At 40.2% G+C, this 18,016-nt stretch overlaps 1 protein-coding gene across 2 annotated transcripts in view; it reads right to left on the bottom strand.

Moving 5' to 3' along the window:
* The window catches only part of LOC115612308 (ral guanine nucleotide dissociation stimulator-like 1), a 68,712-nt gene that overhangs the window by 17,522 nt on the left and 33,174 nt on the right, over positions 1–18,016 (bottom strand). The window contains exons 5-8 of one of the 2 annotated variants that reach the window (XM_030496441.1): positions 16,680–16,757; positions 7,373–7,557; positions 4,000–4,124; positions 3,061–3,276 (exon numbers count right to left, since the gene is read on the bottom strand). In XM_030496441.1, coding sequence (XP_030352301.1) covers positions 3,061–3,276; positions 4,000–4,124; positions 7,373–7,557; positions 16,680–16,757 — 604 coding nt within the window. The remainder of the gene's footprint in view (positions 1–3,060; positions 3,277–3,999; positions 4,125–7,372; positions 7,558–16,679; positions 16,758–18,016) is intronic. The other variant, XM_030496442.1, reaches the window with a different exon arrangement.

Genomic DNA, 18,016 nt, shown 5'->3' on the forward strand with positions numbered 1-18,016 from the left:
GATGCCGAGAAACTTAATTCTCAAAACCCCAGCAGATTCCTAGTGAAGCAGATGGAAGCAAGGAGGAGGGGGAAAGTCGGGCCTGTGACGTTTCAAGGCAATCTATTGGCGCCTTCCTGGCAATCTGTTGGTGACTCATGAACTAGAGCACGGGCACCAATGACTTAAGGAACTCTTGCAAATACAAGCTCTCACAAACAATGTACATGCACATTAAGCAGACAAAACACCTGCCGATTTGACTGTTGCATATAGATGAGAATGTATTCAAACTACAATTCTGCTTCTGCAAATTTTTGTCGGGCTGATTATAACACTGATAATGCTGATTATGTAAAGGATCCTTACAGTGAAAATTGACATGATTTGTTTCCTTCATAGGATTGAACAAAGGTAAAGCAACCTTAGCATAAACAAAAGTCAAATCTTACTATTTCAGCAACTCTGTTCATGAGCCGCATTAAAACTGATTGAACAATTAAGACAAGTACATTTACTCTCATTTATTTACCTAAGAGGAAAAAAAAGTATTTCTGCAACTTAGAAGGCTACATTTATGGTGTGGCTTAAGAAGACTGACTGGGCAGACAGCACTTGAGGTAGGTAGGCAATTCAGCTAGATAAAGGCCAAGTTCAAGATCATGGTGTAGGACACACAAGACCTGAAAGCTGTTCTTGCATGGACTCGTGCCAAAGAAGCCACATAACGGCTCTTCCTCAGAGATTGACACTTTTAAGAACAAGCTCCTTTTTTTATGTTCAACTTGAAATTGAAGCTGGAAAGAACATGGATTTAGAGGCACAAATTCTCAGCATTTCTTTTATTCCAAATACAACAGGAGTATGTACTGGAAGATCCAATTTGGAACCATCTTGATTTAATTGCCTATTGCATAATTTAAAACACATTAGGAATTCAATATTGGATTTTGTGTTCTCAATAGTTTAACTGATTGCAGACTGAACTTCAGCAAGCTTTCATCTGTATAGAAGAAGTATTTTTAAGACTGGTTTGAATAACTGTTTCATGCTGTGTCCTTCACAAGGGAAATACCAGAAAGAGTTCTGTGCAGAAGCAACTTTGATTTTAAAAATTAAGCATAACAGGATGTGAATTATTTCACTTTTACTTTTTATTTTTAAAGAAAATATTGTGTGAGTGAGATTGTCTGCTTCTGCTCAGGAACCTTAGATCTGGGTAGACTGGAGAGGCCTGGAGGGATGGCAGTTAGAAAAATTACTCAGTTTATCTTGTAAACCAAGAAACTGGATCCAAAAGTCACTAACAGTAACAAATATGGAACTCCATGCTGCTAAGTTACAGAGTTAGTTGTCAGTGAGTAACTGCACACTAATGAGTGGATTATTTTCTAATTCAGGCATCTAACTATTCAAAACACTCATCTGCATGCAAAAAGTAGGCAACTTTCTTCAGAAGCGGGCAGCTAAGTATATATGCAACCAGCTGTTCTACATACGCAATTATTTTGTAGAGCATGCATATGCATTTTTATGTGCTTAGCTAAGACTGGAGTATTTCATTACGTGTATGAATTAAGTAAAGGGAGAAGTACTGAAACAGCAGAGGTGGAGAACAAAGTTTGGCATCCATAGAACATGTATGATGAGAGTGGTGCCTGTCCTGGCTTACCCGGGTGTCCCTGCTACCCTGCGATGATCAGAAGGCTGCTTTCTACTCACCTGCCCAGGCTGTGGCCCAGGCTGCCCATAAAGGCTGCTTTAGCTATTATCATCTGCAATTTAAAGATCTGCACACAGAAAGCTAGAATCAAACTTCCTAACCCATTCACATGGGTTATAAAGCAGCCATCAGATGATAACACAAGTAGGTGTAAGTGCCAAAAGAGAGGTGAAAGACTACTTCCCCATACCAGTTTCCTGAACCATGCAGTTGCCAGAGCTTAGGTGCCAGAACTAACAATACTGCCCTCTGGAAGCATAGAAGTGCATTGTCAAGGTTGGAAAGCCTCTGTTTGGCTTAAGCTTTTTATGACTGCTTATTTTGCATAGCTCAGAAAGCATCCATGTGATTCTTAAAACAAAAGTCAATACGTATCCATATGAAAGTGCTTTAAATGTTCTCTTCAAAAAGAGAGATCGAGTTTACTGCCAGCTTCCCAGTGCTCTGAGGGGAGTTAAAAAGGTTACAGTAAGATATTAAAGATAAAATCTAAGCAAACTAGAGTTATGTAAAAAAACGCACGCAAAACCCCTTCACACAAAGATTAACAAACACACAATCTGCTACAAGATCCTCCTAGATACTGTGTTATGGCACAGAGAGGACAGGGAAGTGATTCGAGACAGCCAGAATGGCTTCACCAAGTGCAAGCCCTGCCTGAACAACCCAGTGGCCTTCAGTGGGCAAGAGAAGAGCTACTGATGTCATATCTGGATTTCTGCAAGGCCTTTGACATGGCCCCCCACATGTATCTGACGTATCTCCCACCGCATCTGATTTCAGCCCCCGTGGTGTTCACAGACGCAGGAGAGGGAGCATGATGCTCATTGACCGACTATGAATGGCCAGAGGCAGGTAAGCACAAAGCTTATTCTGACTCTGGTCACTCCCTGCACCACTGCCAGTCCTATTCCATTTTAAACTTTCTTCTGAAAGCAAGTCTAACCTTTGGATGGTATCAACCATCCCTTAATTTCTTTCACTGGTAGGAGCAGTATTTTCTTCCTAGGGAAGTGAACTGGTTGAATTTATACTTATCTTACCATAAATGTTAAAATATCAAGTATATGGCACTCCCCATCTGCAAGACACAGTATCTGGCACCCCTCAAGTAGCACTCCCAACCCTGTCAAGATACAAGCAACAACCCTGTTCCCAGGATGGGGAAGGAACTAAGGAGAGAAGGGCAATACCTCATCTGCTATTACAAAGGAAGTCAGTCAAAACCAGAAAGAATTAGAGCTAAGATGTTCATTGGCCTGGGGCCAATGCATACAACCCCTTTCTCCCCTTCCAACTGCCTCAATCCAAGGCACCCAGCACAAGAAATATTAAACACTCTAGAACAAATGCTTTACATGTGCAATACGAATCCACTTCTCCATGATCTTGGCTCTTTGCTGTGTTTTCAGTTCCTTGCTATTCAGGATAGTGCTGACAACACATTTGGTAACTGCATTGAACTGAGAGATGGTGGCTCTGATGGTAGGTGCCACATGCTTGTTTTCCTCCTTATCCCTTTGAGACCAGATGCATCCCAAGCAGTGGTGGGGCACAACTTTCTTGAAGAGTTCCTAGAGTGAAACAGAGGTGCCTAAGTCAGCAGGATTCTCAAAGATCTCCACTGTCCACAAGAAGAAATGCGTGTTTACAGTACAAATTGGGTCTAAATCTAAGATGGTATTAAAGGGTAAATATTTCTTTTCACTTAGTTTAAAATACACCCTTTGGCATACTCTTTATAGGCTTGAAGCCCTAACTGTCAGCTAAATAGTCCTGGCAAAATAAGAGACACCTTTCTATCGGTTGAATAACCAAGGGGAAAATTTTTCATAGGATGATAATTTGAAGGAGTTTGATACAGACAAACCAAATCAGAGCACTACAGTGAAGATTACCTATACATCTTTAGGCCAGGCAGCAATATAGTCAAAATGTGCTATTTCTCAGGTGTCAAATATTAAACTTTGCAAAAAAGGCTATACAGTGTAATTTCACACTTAAAAAAACACCAAAACACCAAACCAACCAACCACAAAAAAAAAAAAAACCACTCCACAACAACAAAACTAAACAAAACAACAACAACAAAAAACCAAAGGACTAAAGGAAAGAGCCCAGTGAAGAAAGCAACTTTGGATAACCAAGCAGAGCTGTGTTCTGTGTCCCAACAACAGACCTGTTCTGGAACACTATTCTTACATTGATGCAAAACTGAAAATTAAAGAAATAAACAAAATTTAGAAACCCAGCACTATTTCCCCTAGCACTTCAAGTACTGCCTGTGCTCTACATACTGCATCCATGTATGTCAACTGTTCTGCCACAAGGTGTTCTTGGAAAGAAGAGAATTCTTCTGGACTGCTGATCTCCGGTTCCTCTTCATCACATTGGTTACTGGGGGAAGTGTTATGGAACTCATCTGTCCAGGATGGAAAACACCACTTAGTAAATTTATACAGCAAACAGTGAATCAAAGCAGATGTTTGTTTAAAACATCACTGTATATTTTACAGCAGAACACCCAAGGGGTCCAGCCTGATGCAATAGCCCCACTGTGCTGCATATTTTAGTGAGAAAGATGATGACCAGAAGATTGAACTTGGCAAAGAAAAGCTGGAAGATAAAGAAATAGACAGAATTGAGGTGTTTAGAGTCTCTTAGCAGAGAAGTGGCTTAGCCCATTTGTTAAACATTCTTCTGAAAGAAGAAACATCACCACCACCCCAATTCCTTATTAACATTGCAGAATTTTGTTAATCTACTTTTCAATATTTATATGTTTTATAATCTGAAAAAAAAAATGAAATCAAACTGTAAATGGATGAGAATGCAGTTATATCCCAAAAATATTGCACTAGGAATGCTTTTATATCCAGATTTCATCTCCCATGTGTGGAAATAAAAGGAGATACCAGATTTCTTAGCACCAGATTTCTTAGCACCATTTGTGGCTACATGGACTATATTGAAGAGAGTTCATTCCAGCATCCCTCACCTTCCCTCTCTGGGAATTTTCCCCAGAAAAAGGGAGCACAGTGAGCACCTACAAGCATTCTGCTGAATGCTGCTTCTAAATTTGCACTGGGCAGCAGTGAAGAAGTAGGTGAGGAGGGCCGTCCTCACTGAGGGACTTGATCCAGTGCAGAAGGAAAGCGATTTCACAGATTTTTCCCATGCCACTTTTTGGCTCCCACAGGTTGAGAACAAAGCTACATTAAACACAAAGAAATGTGCCCTTGTTTCCTGTGGTAGGGGAGGAAGTCAAACAGAAAATCCCTGAAAATAAATTCTCTTCCTAATCCCTTTTACCGTAAGGTGACAGTAACTCCGTAAGAAGGGAGTGGAAAAAAAATGGACTTGTTGAAGACTAACAACAAAAGTACCAAGTTTACTACCAGTGAGATTTCATTAAATAAAACCAGCAGTGCATTTCAGAGTAGGTTATGCAATACTTTATACCCAGTTTAAGCAGAACAGACATTAAAGCAGCAAAAGCAGATAAAGGGATATTTCATCATTGTTTTTCGAAATACTTTGCTTTTCCTCTCTTCATTAGGTAACAAAACCTTATCGTGAATGTAAATTGCTACGGTTTTGATGTAACAACTAATAACTACAGGCTGTATCCAGATTTCCATCTGCACATTCTAATTGCACAATTTATTGGCAGAGCTAAATGCGATAAATGGAGACCTCTGTTCCAGCATTATTTTTCTGTGGCTGTTTTGTAACATTCTGCATAATTAAATGGACTTCTACTGAACCGTTACAAGAGTCACACTTTTTTCTCTCTCTTTTTTGCTATGTGACTCCTCATTTTCCTTTCAGCGCTTGAAATTCAACTGCAAATCTGCATCACTGAGTTGCGACCCTATTCAAAACCTCACAGCGCCCTTAAAACCAGGTCCTGGAGTGCAGTGCAAGACTTTCCTTTTCTTTTTTCATGCCTTTCTCTTTTCTCTCTCACCTTCATGAATGTGTAACCAGTCTTTTCCCTACTCTCCCAGAAGCTGGAATCCTCTTGTACTCAAGTATCTCACCATCTTCAAATAGCTCTGATCCATTTAGCCCTCTCAAAGCCCAGTTGCCCTCTTGACTTCACTGAGAGCAACCACGCACCCTTTCTGAATTTGCAGTCTCTGACTCACCTGGCTTCGTATTGCCCAAGCTGCAAGAATTGATGGCAGCACTGAATGGAGGTCTGATGGCAGAAATCAAACTGTAGGGTCAGGACCCAAATTGGTAAATTCATAGCATAATTTGAACGCTTTAGAACAGTAATTATCAGCAAGCCTTGTTTGCAGACAGCACATGAGGAATTTTGAAAGAAATCTCTGAAATTAACAAAGATGGAGCTCAGATAAATCGACACTGATAAAGTGACAATTCTAAAACTCTTTTCTGCAGACCCCACAGGTTAATTTCGTTCTCCTCCTCTTATTTTATTTTAATTAATAGCCTCTATTCTGCCACAATTTGGAAAGTGTTATCATTCAAGTTGACCCAGAACTCAGAAAATAACCTTTTCAACTATTACTTGAGGAAACAAATGCAGAAGCAGGGCTGCTGGGAACTTCTGTTCACTTGGAACAACAGATGAACCCAAATATAGCTCTTGCAAGCTTTCTTTGACCTGGGGGAACCAAACCCAGGGAAGGACATCAATAGGCACACATTATCAATCCTGTTCACCTACATGCTTTCAATAAGGAAAAAGCCTGGGCTCTGTGTAGTACTCTTTTTTATGTACGTTTTAATGACTGAGTTACTTTGGCATTTCACAGTAGTATGCATTGGCATGGTATTTCTGGAACATCCGGCAGACATGGTTTTTATGGGATGAAATGGGTTTTTTCCTGTTATTTCCTTTATGCTTTATGACATTAATTATTCCCTCACCCCTCTACCAAAGCTGGAAGTTGATTCTAGTTCTCATTCACACATTACGTGAGCTCCTATGACTTCTCTGCTTATGTCACAGGAAGCTTTCTGACCAGAATAAGGGTATGTGTCAGGCTTGTTGCTGCACACAGCATATGTGTCTTACTACAGTTCACTCTTCTTTCAGTAGATTGTGACCCCTAATAACATAAGGTTTTCCTCTGTCCTTGGATACCAGCAGCCAGCCACTCAAATAGGAAAAAACAGCCACAGACACTTCCTTTGACATGACGGTAACTAGGAGGAAAAGCTTCATGACAACAAGGCTTGTGACTCAAGCTGTATTTTGTCACAGCTCTGTATTTGCTTTTTGTTGGTTTGGGCTTTTCTTGGGGGATGCTGGGGGGTGGTGTGTTGAAATGAGAAGACCAGCTAAAGAGCAGCTGTGTCTTTTACCTCAATGACATGGCAAGTGCACTGACAATTAACCACTTAGCTGCTGCAGCAATCTCAAATCTCTGGCTAAATATTAGAGAAGTGCTGGATTTCCCAACACACCCCGGAATAAACAGGCACAGGCACCTACACGATACAAGTCTTTCATCCTGCACAGAACCTGCAGCCTCATACAGAGATATTTTTTTTATTTTTTTTTATTTTTTTTTTTAAGAAGAAAGTCCCTGGTGAGCCTCACACCATTGTCAATTAGCATGAGAGCTGATGACATGTACCCCACATAAACCCCTGTGATACCTTACAGTCTGAGAGAAGAGAAAGGTAACTTACCGTCATTTTCCACTTCTTGGTTCTGGAACTGCTCCAAGAGGTTCTGCGCCCTTCTCTCTGGGTCAGAGCCAGATATATTCTTCTTCAGGTAATCCAACATCTTCAGCAGACACGAGTAGTTGGGCGGCTCTCTGAAATCTTCAGAGCACTGATCGAGCCAGGCTCGTAAGATTGATGCTGTTGCACTAAGAGCAAATACACGGAGAACTGGTTGTATACAGCACGTATTGATGCAATCATATGTATCTGTATTTAGTATAACAATAAGAACTCTTAAGACTTTCATACCCTACGTGAAGGCAGTATGAAGACCTTCCGAGCACCGAATTGAATCTGTTCCTTTTACGTATGGAATCTTAGTAGGATACGACCCATATTTTCCCAGGGACTTCAGGGAAGTTGCTCCTGATTTGCACTCATACAAGTGGATCCAGTTACAGCCCCAAATGAACACAGAATCAAATACACTTAAGCTATATTGAGACCCTTCAATTAAATTCAGGATATCAAATAATGATAGATAAAGCAATTGAAAGAAGAGGAAAGGGAAAGGAGAGGGAGAAGAGAGAGAGAAGAGAGGGAGAAGAGCACACACTCTGAGACTGCCTCATCTGTGAAGATAAAACCCTAATCCTGACACGGGCAGCACGGGCAGCACTGTGCTGCCAGTACCCAATATCAAGCTTGAAGCACCAAGATAGCTGAACCCAGAAGACAGGTTGGTCTTGCTGACCTTAGGGTGAAATGCATAACAGAAATACAGCAGGAGAATCTTGATTTTACCCTTAGCCCGAAGACAAAGAGGGGCTGTCAGATTATACCATGCAAAAAGCTATCTTGGTCACGCTGACAGTGCAGAAAAAGGATGCTTAAGGAGTTACAGGAATGTTGGATTCCATTCAGGAAAGTTATCCCAGACCTTCTTAGACACAGGCAGCTAAGAAGTCACCAACTGCAGAGAACTTCCCATGGACATTCTACAGACTAAGGGGAATGAGGGGAAACCAGAGCTGGTGAATCAATGTGTTCTTTCTCCACCCTGCCTGAAACAGAGGGAAGTGATCTGTTTATCTGCTTTTCCTGGTTTATGTAGGTTTTAATCCACACCCACCTATTAGATTGATTCTTAGATACTGCACAGATGTATGCTGATGGGAATTTCTTTAAAAATCTGTTTTTTCAGGGATTTTTCATCCTTTTAACTTGATTTTGTAGGAAAAAAAGACTTACAATTTATGCTATGGTTTTCCAGAAATAACTTGAAGTTTTGTTGACGAATTTCAACTAAGTGTGGAAAAACTGAAAGAAGTCTGGAAAAATAACCTGATTTCTTCAAGTTTTAAGAAAATTCAAGCCTGGCTAAAAAATAATGAGCAATTTACTTTTTCTGCTGCAGGAAAGACTGCGAGATCTTTGGTTCTTCATAGCAATGTGCCGGTGACTCAGTGTATGTATTTTTTGTGCACCCATTAGCACTGGCCACAGCACAATTAAAGGCGAGGAAGACACAGATGGCACATCAACAAACTCTTTAAAGAGGATTTTGTTTACCTGAGCTGACAAAGAGATGAGGGAAAAGGACTTTTTTGTGCAGTCACATAACATGACACACTGGCCACGGCCACGGTTTCATGCTATCCTACTGTGGTGTTCAGAGTAGGACACAATGTAGAGGCAAAAAGCCACTTGTTCCACAATAAAAGGCACAATTAGCATCTAAACTCCACGAGAAAAGGAAGTCCTGAAGATTTCCTCTGTGACACTGAAACCATCCCTGGATTTCAAATCTCTTCCAGCAGTCATAAATGCTGTGGCGGGCACAAGAGGTAAGTTAGAGGTATTGCTACAAAACACAGTTTTCCTTCTGTAAGGAAGCAGATCCCATGAGCTCCACTGCCATCAGAAAAACAGCCGAGATGACCAAGTGACAACAGCCCTAGTTTGCAGCAGGCTCTGTTTCTGCAAATGCTTTCTGCTCTGCTGTGTAGCTAGCTGGGAGAGCTCAGCCCTCCAATGAACCTATTTTTTACATCTACAGAAACTTTCCCTGATACCTATTCCAATAACCACATTTGCAAGACCCTCATGCAATAACAGTATTCCATAAACCCAACGATATTCCATGAAGAGGAAATGGGCTATGCTCTCAGTAAAATCTCTAAACATGAGTGCCCAGTTAGAGACACCAATGTGTCAGCTCAAAGAGCACCTGTGCTCATGAGAATCAGGCACTTGGCTTTTAAAGTTCAAATCCTAAAAAATACAGATGTAGTGGCTCTTGGTCTGTTGTGTTAATAGCTGCAAAATGGAAAGGGACAAGCAGGACAGGAGGACTTCTCTTTCCTTAATTTATGAGATCATGAAGGGAGTTCAAATATGAACATAGATTTCACATGTAAAGAATGAGGAACCCAAAAGCCAACCCAGAAAGCTCTTGTATCAGAGATGCATAACTAATACCGGCACGTTCGTACTGCAAGTAGGGAAACCACAGCAATATCTGGTTAACTCAGCTGCTCAATGGCATTCAAAATAAACTAATAGCTAAGAAAGAGTAAAAATAAGTTTCTCCCACTCTCCTTGTCTCATCTTAAAACCGTATTGGGTTTTTCCTCAAAACTCAATTAACTTTTAATCCCATACAGATATCATTTTACAAGTCCTATCCATTTTAGTCTGTTGTTTTGTCTGTTTCTTTCTCTAATATTGTAGCAACTTTGAATTTCTAATTAGACTATTTGGAAATCTGTCAGTAATAGAGTTTGGTTAGGCTTGCTGACAGGAAAAACTCTGAAATTATAGTTTCAGAGCTACAAAAAGTATTTACAACCAAAAAGTAACATGGAAATATGTTTCAGATTTCAGGTTTCATTGTAAACATGAAACAGATTGTGCAAGTTGTAAGACTCTCTCCACATTTGAAAATCATTTCGGACTGAATTTTCACAACTCTGCTCAGACAAGCTTCTACCATAAATGCAACAAGTATGTCTTCCACAGTTTAAGCCAATGGTGGCCAAACTTTTTATCAGGAGCTTCAGGACCATTTTTCTCAGTCACGACAGGTGTCAGACAACAGCCAGTGCTCCACATCCCAAAGTTCAAGAAAGGCCACAACAGACATGCTCACAGCAATGCTCCCAAGCTCTTGCTCCACCCTCCTCTAACATTTTTAATCCACTCTAGTCCCACACATACCCTGAATGCTGTGTTACAGCAATACTTATACAAACACCACTGTCCTATGTCCACAGTATTTTCATTTCTCTTTCACCACTGGCAGGAGAACACTGTGCCTTGCTGCATGACCTAATTGCGTTTTTCCTCCTGCTCTTATACCTTTTCCCCACCCATATCATGAGCTCACCATCATCCCTATTGGCTCCACCACCAAAAATTAGGCTCTGTATTCTTTTCTTAGGAGCACTTACCAGTTCAGCAATGATTTGGAAGGAGCCTCTCCCCAGGATAAGTTCTTGTACTAATATTGTTCACATGCTTTTTATACTAAGCTCAGTTTCCACAGGCTTGGTTGATGGCCACTTTCTTAAGTTGAAGAATAAACAGAGTTTAAGACAGACCGAGTTTCCCAGAGCAGGGTGAACAGTTCACAGCTGTTACAGACACTGATTTTTGCCAGCAAAATCATTTCAGTCAACAGAGGAAATAGGAAAGAGAAAAAAGGTACACTGTGCCCTACTGAACTCCTATCGCCTGACTGTTTAATTGGTGTGTCAAGGGAGGCAAGATTTCTGAAAACAGGCTGCAGAATTGCTCATATCTTGCAGTAGCTTTACATTTGCTGCCCTTGAGAGGAAACTCCCTGTACTTGATAGACCCAGAGACAGATAGGAACGGGAGCCTTCCAAGATCTCAGACAAGAAAGAAACATCACAGACTACATTTTTCATGGGTTGATTATGAGCTATAAAGTTTTCCTTTCCTTCAGAAGAAGAATGAATAGAAGGGAAACTTGACAATTAAGGAGGATAAGGAGAACCTCAGTTGCAAAGAGAGATTAAATGACAGGTTTCTTATTAAATTAGACAGGCACATGCACAAAACTATCTGTAATTTGCCAAAATGCATACTTAAGACCATCAATGGAATAATATTTAGAGGGGGCTCTTCCTGCTCCTCCACTGCCCATGCAATAGTTTTCAGGCTAGCTCACACAGACTAAATTAAGCTGGCTGTATTTTCTCAGTTTTGCTTGTTAAACAACAACATGGGCAGTTAAACCTCAGCTTTGAATCAGGGGTAAAATGTATGTAAACTGCAAGCAACAGTTGTTGTAAGGGTAGCTTCTCACACCCAGTCCATTTATAAATAACATGCTGATGACTTCCAGCAAATGATCTGCTCTTCTCTTGATTTGGGAAGAACTGGTTGAATAGTATATGGGGGGGCGTTTGCTGGGACACATGTGAAGTCACTAAGGGAATAGCTCTGTTAGTTGTCCTGTGTTTTGAGATGCCAATCATTATTTTTCTTTGCTCTTCTAATTATTCTTTTTTTGCTTAGTTCTGGTTGTTTTCATAACTCTCCCACTCTTCCATTGCTTATACTGCCCTGTGTTTGACTCCGCTTCTCATGTAACCACATTGGTTTCTGCTGTTGTTTTAGCTTAATTGGCTTTACTGGAATTAATGCTGATTGTTGCTCTCCCAAATGCATCTTAACTGCTTCCCACTATGGATTTCCCAGGCATCAGAAACTTCCAGCCAATTTTCTTCCATTTGTCTCACATTCCTTTGGTGTCTGTTCTCCTGGAGTACAATGCTTCAGGACCAGTTTTATTTCTGCAGTACTGTAACTGTTTTCCAGTCCTGTTTTCCAGCAAGACTGTTAACGTCAGTAGGAAACAAAAGGTAAGTTCTCTTTTGGGAAGATCAAAAATGCTCAAAAAACCATGGGACAATGTTTTTTTATCACTACAAGAAACTCCAAATGCTGCAGCATTACGTTGAAGGTTTAGGTATTTGCTGGTTTAATGCAGAAGAGGAGGGGTAAACATGCAAGACCTGCCATGTGGTAACTGAAGAGTTTCTTAATTTTATTTGAACTGTTTTACCCAATTGCTGTGGAATGAAACAAGGAGATTTCAGTTCAGCTTCAAGTTACTTTGTCTGCAGTTTTCAATTGTGCCACATTCCAAGTTTTAGTAACAAATAAATTCCACATTTTGATAATAAAGCAGATGCAACCAGGAGCTGACATTCAAGGCAACAAAAAAACCTCCAAGTATTTTGATTCATTTCTGTGGCCTGTCATTCATATGGGGGAAAGCACCACCAATCTACTCCAAATCCACAAATCAAAGCCAGTAGCAGAAGGAAATCACAACCTTATGCTCCTAGAGGAGGCTTGAAAGGACTTATACTGTTGCTCAAGCTCATTTAGGATTTAAAAGTCTCCGGACTCAGCCATGGCAGTGCTTGGGACTGCAGAAGAGGAGGGTTTGAGGCCTTAAAGCTCTTTCACTTTTTGTACTAAGCAAGCTGGTTTTTCTTCTCATTCAGCTGGTCCAACTCCAGCAAGAATCCTCCCTTTTACAGCACTGGGGATGCAAGTATAAAACATAGGGGTAAAAAAAAAAAAATTAAAATCCCCATTTGAAACTTCATACTGCAACCAGGAGACCAGTTTTCCAGTTCTACCATTTTCTCTTTAGCGCCCTTGAGAAATATAACCTAAACTAGGATTTATCTTTCTTTGGCTTCATCAGAAGGAGAGATGTAAATGAACAGATCAGAACACGTCTCACTGTTTATAGCACAGCATTTCCTTTTCATTGCCTTTGCCCTGGCTGTGGAGTCTCTTACTATCTACAAACACAAGAGTTGTTTCTGTGTACAGGGGGAGATGGCACACTTTTTCCACTCCCCATTATATTTACCAACATGCCTAAAGAGTATTTTTAAAGAAAACATACCAATGTTAGACCTCTAGAAAGCAAGCAAACAAACAAAAAATCATGGTCCAAGTCCACAGACCAATATGGCAACACTGTCTGCTTCTGGAAAAACCTCTCCCACAGATAATCTCAGGTTCATGCTATTATGTTTTTGAGCGAGGCCTCCAAGTAACTAGTTTCAGTCAACATTAAACTAGTCTTCCCTGAATGCAAACATTGCAGGCAAGCCTGGTCTGCCAGGCTGAACATTCTTCTGTGTACACTGAACAGGAATGAATCACTTCTGGGAACTTCACTTACAGAAATCTTTAAAACTCTTGGCAATAAGCTTAGCACCTTTTATCCATGAAGTGTGATGTGCTGCATCAGCTCTACAGGTCTTGCAAGCCTAGCAAGTCATCTCAGTGACATGGCCTCAGCAAGCACTGTTTCAGACCCTCACATTACCCAGAGGCATCTCGGTATTCAGTGAAGCTACTGACTTCCAAAAGGTACAAGCAGCTACAATATTTTGTACTTTGAAGGCTTTATGGTTCTTTCTCTGCCCTCAACCACCTGCAGCCACGTCTTTAATGCCTACCTTCTGGGAAACAAGTGTTCTGTTCCTTTAATACATCACCTCTCTACATTCATGGAGTCTGTGCTTTGGGTACAGTTGTCTGCCAGCAGTGGATTGCCCAGAGATCAAAATTAACAACATCTTTCAGTGGGGGGGGAGGGGGTGGAAATAGAGCACAAGATATTCCACACATCATTCTGCATAGACAGCTCAACCTTTAAACAGTGAGTTAAAAGTTAACTGATGAACTCTCCTGCTCTGAATAGAGATCACAGTGATCAGGTCATATCACCTAAAGCATTGTTTCTTACCATCTTGTAGGCAATACACACAACCATTTCAGGAGGACTGAAGTCCCCAGACAGCACTAGTTGCCTGCCTTGCTGATGGCCTTCCCAGAACATGTAAAGGTGCTTGAGATCTCTTGGACGTGACTACCTCATTTAAGTTTCCCATACCTCCTAGCTGGTAAGGTGTGTAGAGTCTTCACATCAAACACAAGCAAGAGAAAGTACTTCTTTTTGCTCTAACTTCCTTCCTTATTTGCTTTTTGTCAGGTGACATCTACCAAACCACACATTTGAACTATACAACTTCACTTAAAAACAAAACCATAATTGAATCATAGTACAAATTCTTTACAGTTCATGTAATGTGTACTATCGTATGGACCTCTCTAATTCTTAATGCTACTCATCATGCTGATAATTTTTGTGTTTAATGTATGTATGGGTTTATTCTGAATTGTCACGTCTTGCTGTGTTCCATCAACTCTTTTTTTTGAAAGTTAACAGAAGCCTAAGCTAAAAAAGCATGTAGTAAACACAGAGAACTTTGAAGGCAATGATGACCTAAGATGAAGAGGCAGCTCTGGCACACCTCGACACAAAAACATGCAGAACTGAGAAACAGCACCAGGCAATCTTGTTTATACAATGGAAGGAGGAGCAAAAGTAATTGCTTATAGGAGGAGATAGAGGGTCAGGTTACTCACTCCTTACTACTCTCTTATCAGACAACTAAGGGAGGCAAGGCATCATATTTCTGGAAACACAGACTTTTGACTGGAATTCCACCTTTTCTGGACTTTATTCTTCTGTTACTTACAACCACAAACTTTCTGCCTGACTGACAGTAGTAAGAACTGTGGAAAGCAAGCTACTGACCATGAAAAGCTAAGGTGGGTCCTGATAACTAAGGAAAAAAAAAAAGGCAAAGCAGAGTCATGCATGGCAGGTTTTTTTAAGCTCACAAAACTTTTGGAGGTGTTCAGAGCCTCCTCATAACTCTCAGGTCCAAACTGTGTGTATTTGTAAAGTTACAAAATTACCGTTCCTTTGTTCAAGCTGTCTATTACTGAATGCAGTTTTAGAGAAAAGGGCAATAATAATAAAAAGCCCAAAAGACATTTTAGGTTATATGTAATTAAATCTGATCCCTGTTGAAAAATATCAGGTTTTTGACCACCCCAGAGGCCCAAAAATGACAGGAATGATGCATAAGTGAACAGAAGAAAATCCCCTTGGCAGAACGGATCCTTAGAAGGCATGATTCCAAACACAGCTGAAATGATCTTGGGTCAGTAACAACTATATGCCACTGCAACAAGTGGGAGAAGTAACTGCTGGCTTGGACCCAGAATTTAGAAACATCAGGATAGGTTTATAGCTCCCACAAATCTCTCAAATGAGGCTGTGCCATGAGTGTCCTCAAGCCCTAGGGTAGGACTTGCGGGTTCTGAGCTACATGAGCACGAGGTGGAACACTAATGAACGAAAAAAGGGGAAAAAAAAAAAAAAACCCAAAACCTTATATCAGGCATTTTCCTTTTCAAAATATATCACAACTCTATATTACAAGTACAGAAAGCACAGAGAATTTCAATACAGAAAGTAGTAATCTGTGGGCTTACAGTATACCACATACAACATAATATTCCTCCTATATGTACCCTAAGATTTTGTAAAAACCCATCTCTTCTTTAAAAAGGATATTTAAAGAGCCATAAATCCTCCTCCTGCAGTTGTTTTTAACTTCTACAGCAGTTTTCTTTCTTGTGTCAAACCAGTGGAAATGTTTAAATTGCATCCCTATTTCTAATGCTCAAAATGGATTTTTAAAGCATCTGAACAGTCACAACAGGAGTCTGACAAATGCAGATCTCTAGCCACAGACCACGGGCTTCCCCACGAGATATTTTCCTCTGAGGAATACAGAGTTAATGGCAAGAAATAACATAGCTTTAGTGCTTTTTCCTCTTACTTCTCCAAGTCATATAAAACTGAGAGCAAAATTATATCATGTTTATATTCTATGAGAAAAGATGGTAAACACAATTATATTGGAATTATCCTAGACAAGACAAAACATGAACTACTTGAACTACATGTTCACAACAGGACTACAAAGCCAACCTCTTTTCCAGATACCATTAATAATGTGTAAGACAGAAGTAGCCAGAGCAACTGAGAGCAATGGAAATTTTTAAGGCAGGAAAGAGAATTCACATTTATACAGGATCTGTTAAAATACATACACCTGATAAATTACTTTCTTGACAACTTCATTGTTCAGCTTTCTATAAATAAGTAGTTGAGTAACAGGTATCAAATTCAGACACCAAAGGTATGATGGCCAAAGAATCAAAAAATCTCTGGGTTATATTATTGGATATGTTTTGAGACAATTGATATTTGGCCTTTACACAAGCTTGTTTAAGCAAGCAAATAGTGCTGAGAATTTTCAAAGGAAACAAATGTTATGCTGCCCACATCCTCCTCCAATACCGAATCCTGACTAGAGCTTGCTATACAGAGCAAAACTGCACTTACATCCTGACAACTGCTTTGGATTCAGAGGAATTCTCGTTTTCAACATCTTCACAGCTTGGGGTCTCCAGGGATCCATATCTGAAAAAATGAGATGGGTGTTTAGAGGAACCTCTACTGCATAAAAGCAAAATCTCAAATACCATAATTCATATACAATTATCATAAATATTAAAAAGCTTTTCTAGCTCAAACTACAAATAATGGAATCTAACAGTTGGGCAAAAGTAAGGAGCTTGAAGATTATTTCATTTTGGGGCGGGGAAAAAAGAATAATCTTAGAAAAATAATCAGCTGTGCTGACTATATTCATGAAAATTTCGTCAGATAAACTCATCAGACATTGTGATACCACAGGAATAAGACCACAGACACCATCCATTTGTCAGTCCCTTGCTGTACAAAGGCATCACATGACAATTATGTGCCAAGAGAGAAGAGAGCATTGATGCAGCAGGCAGCAACTAAGCAAGGGATATAGGATAAACTGTGTATGTCAGTAAGAAAACAATTCCATTAAAAGCTCAAAACAAAATAAACCCACCAAAAAACCCCAAACTAAAACCCAAATATGCTCCTACTAAATGCTATTTCATTTGCATTCTCACCTCCAAGTATAACAAAAAATTATTGCATTTTGCCCAAAGCCTGAGTGACACAAGCATCAAGATTACTTTCACCCCTTTTCACTCCATATCATAATCCAGCTTCTTTAGGTCCATGAAAAGGCAGTTGGGGCATTAATCCCAACATGATTTATACTGGTGAAATTATCTTCCTCATCCCCAGTATAAATCCTTACTTTACTTTGCAGGAAGGCTACTGCTTTAGCTCGTATTTTATGGCTGGACTGACTGAGATAGACGGAGGTCAAACGGTTTGTGCAAAGTTGGAAGAAACCCTAGAGCTCATTTTGGATGAAAGTGTGGGAACCCACTGGCCGCCTATTATTGCCTCTACCCAATACATAATACTGCCTTCTTGGTGCTTGTGACCAAGTTTTAATCACCAGTTGTTCTTTGATGAGTTCTCATGGCAAAATGGGAGAAAAATGTTGATAGCTCTCTGTTACACCAGCCAGAAAAGAATCAGAGAACTGAGCTCGCATGTCAAGTCCCATGGGGCAAGAGAAGCAGCCTGAATCATCAGAGCTTTTAGCTTTCTGTCCTTGCTAAGTGAGGGGAAAAAAAAAATAAATTAACAAGTAATAATATTTTGTTTCTAACTAAAGCCTTTGAGAGTGCTGTATCATTTACAGGCATTAAGCTCTACATTTCCTCTGCAGTCAAACAAGCTTGTGTTTTCAGAGACAGCTACTGAAATGCTCACAGCCAAGGGGC

The sequence above is a fragment of the Strigops habroptila genome, chromosome 8, assembly GCF_004027225.2.
Source record: "Strigops habroptila isolate Jane chromosome 8, bStrHab1.2.pri, whole genome shotgun sequence".
Lineage (NCBI taxonomy): Eukaryota > Metazoa > Chordata > Aves > Psittaciformes > Psittacidae > Strigops > Strigops habroptila.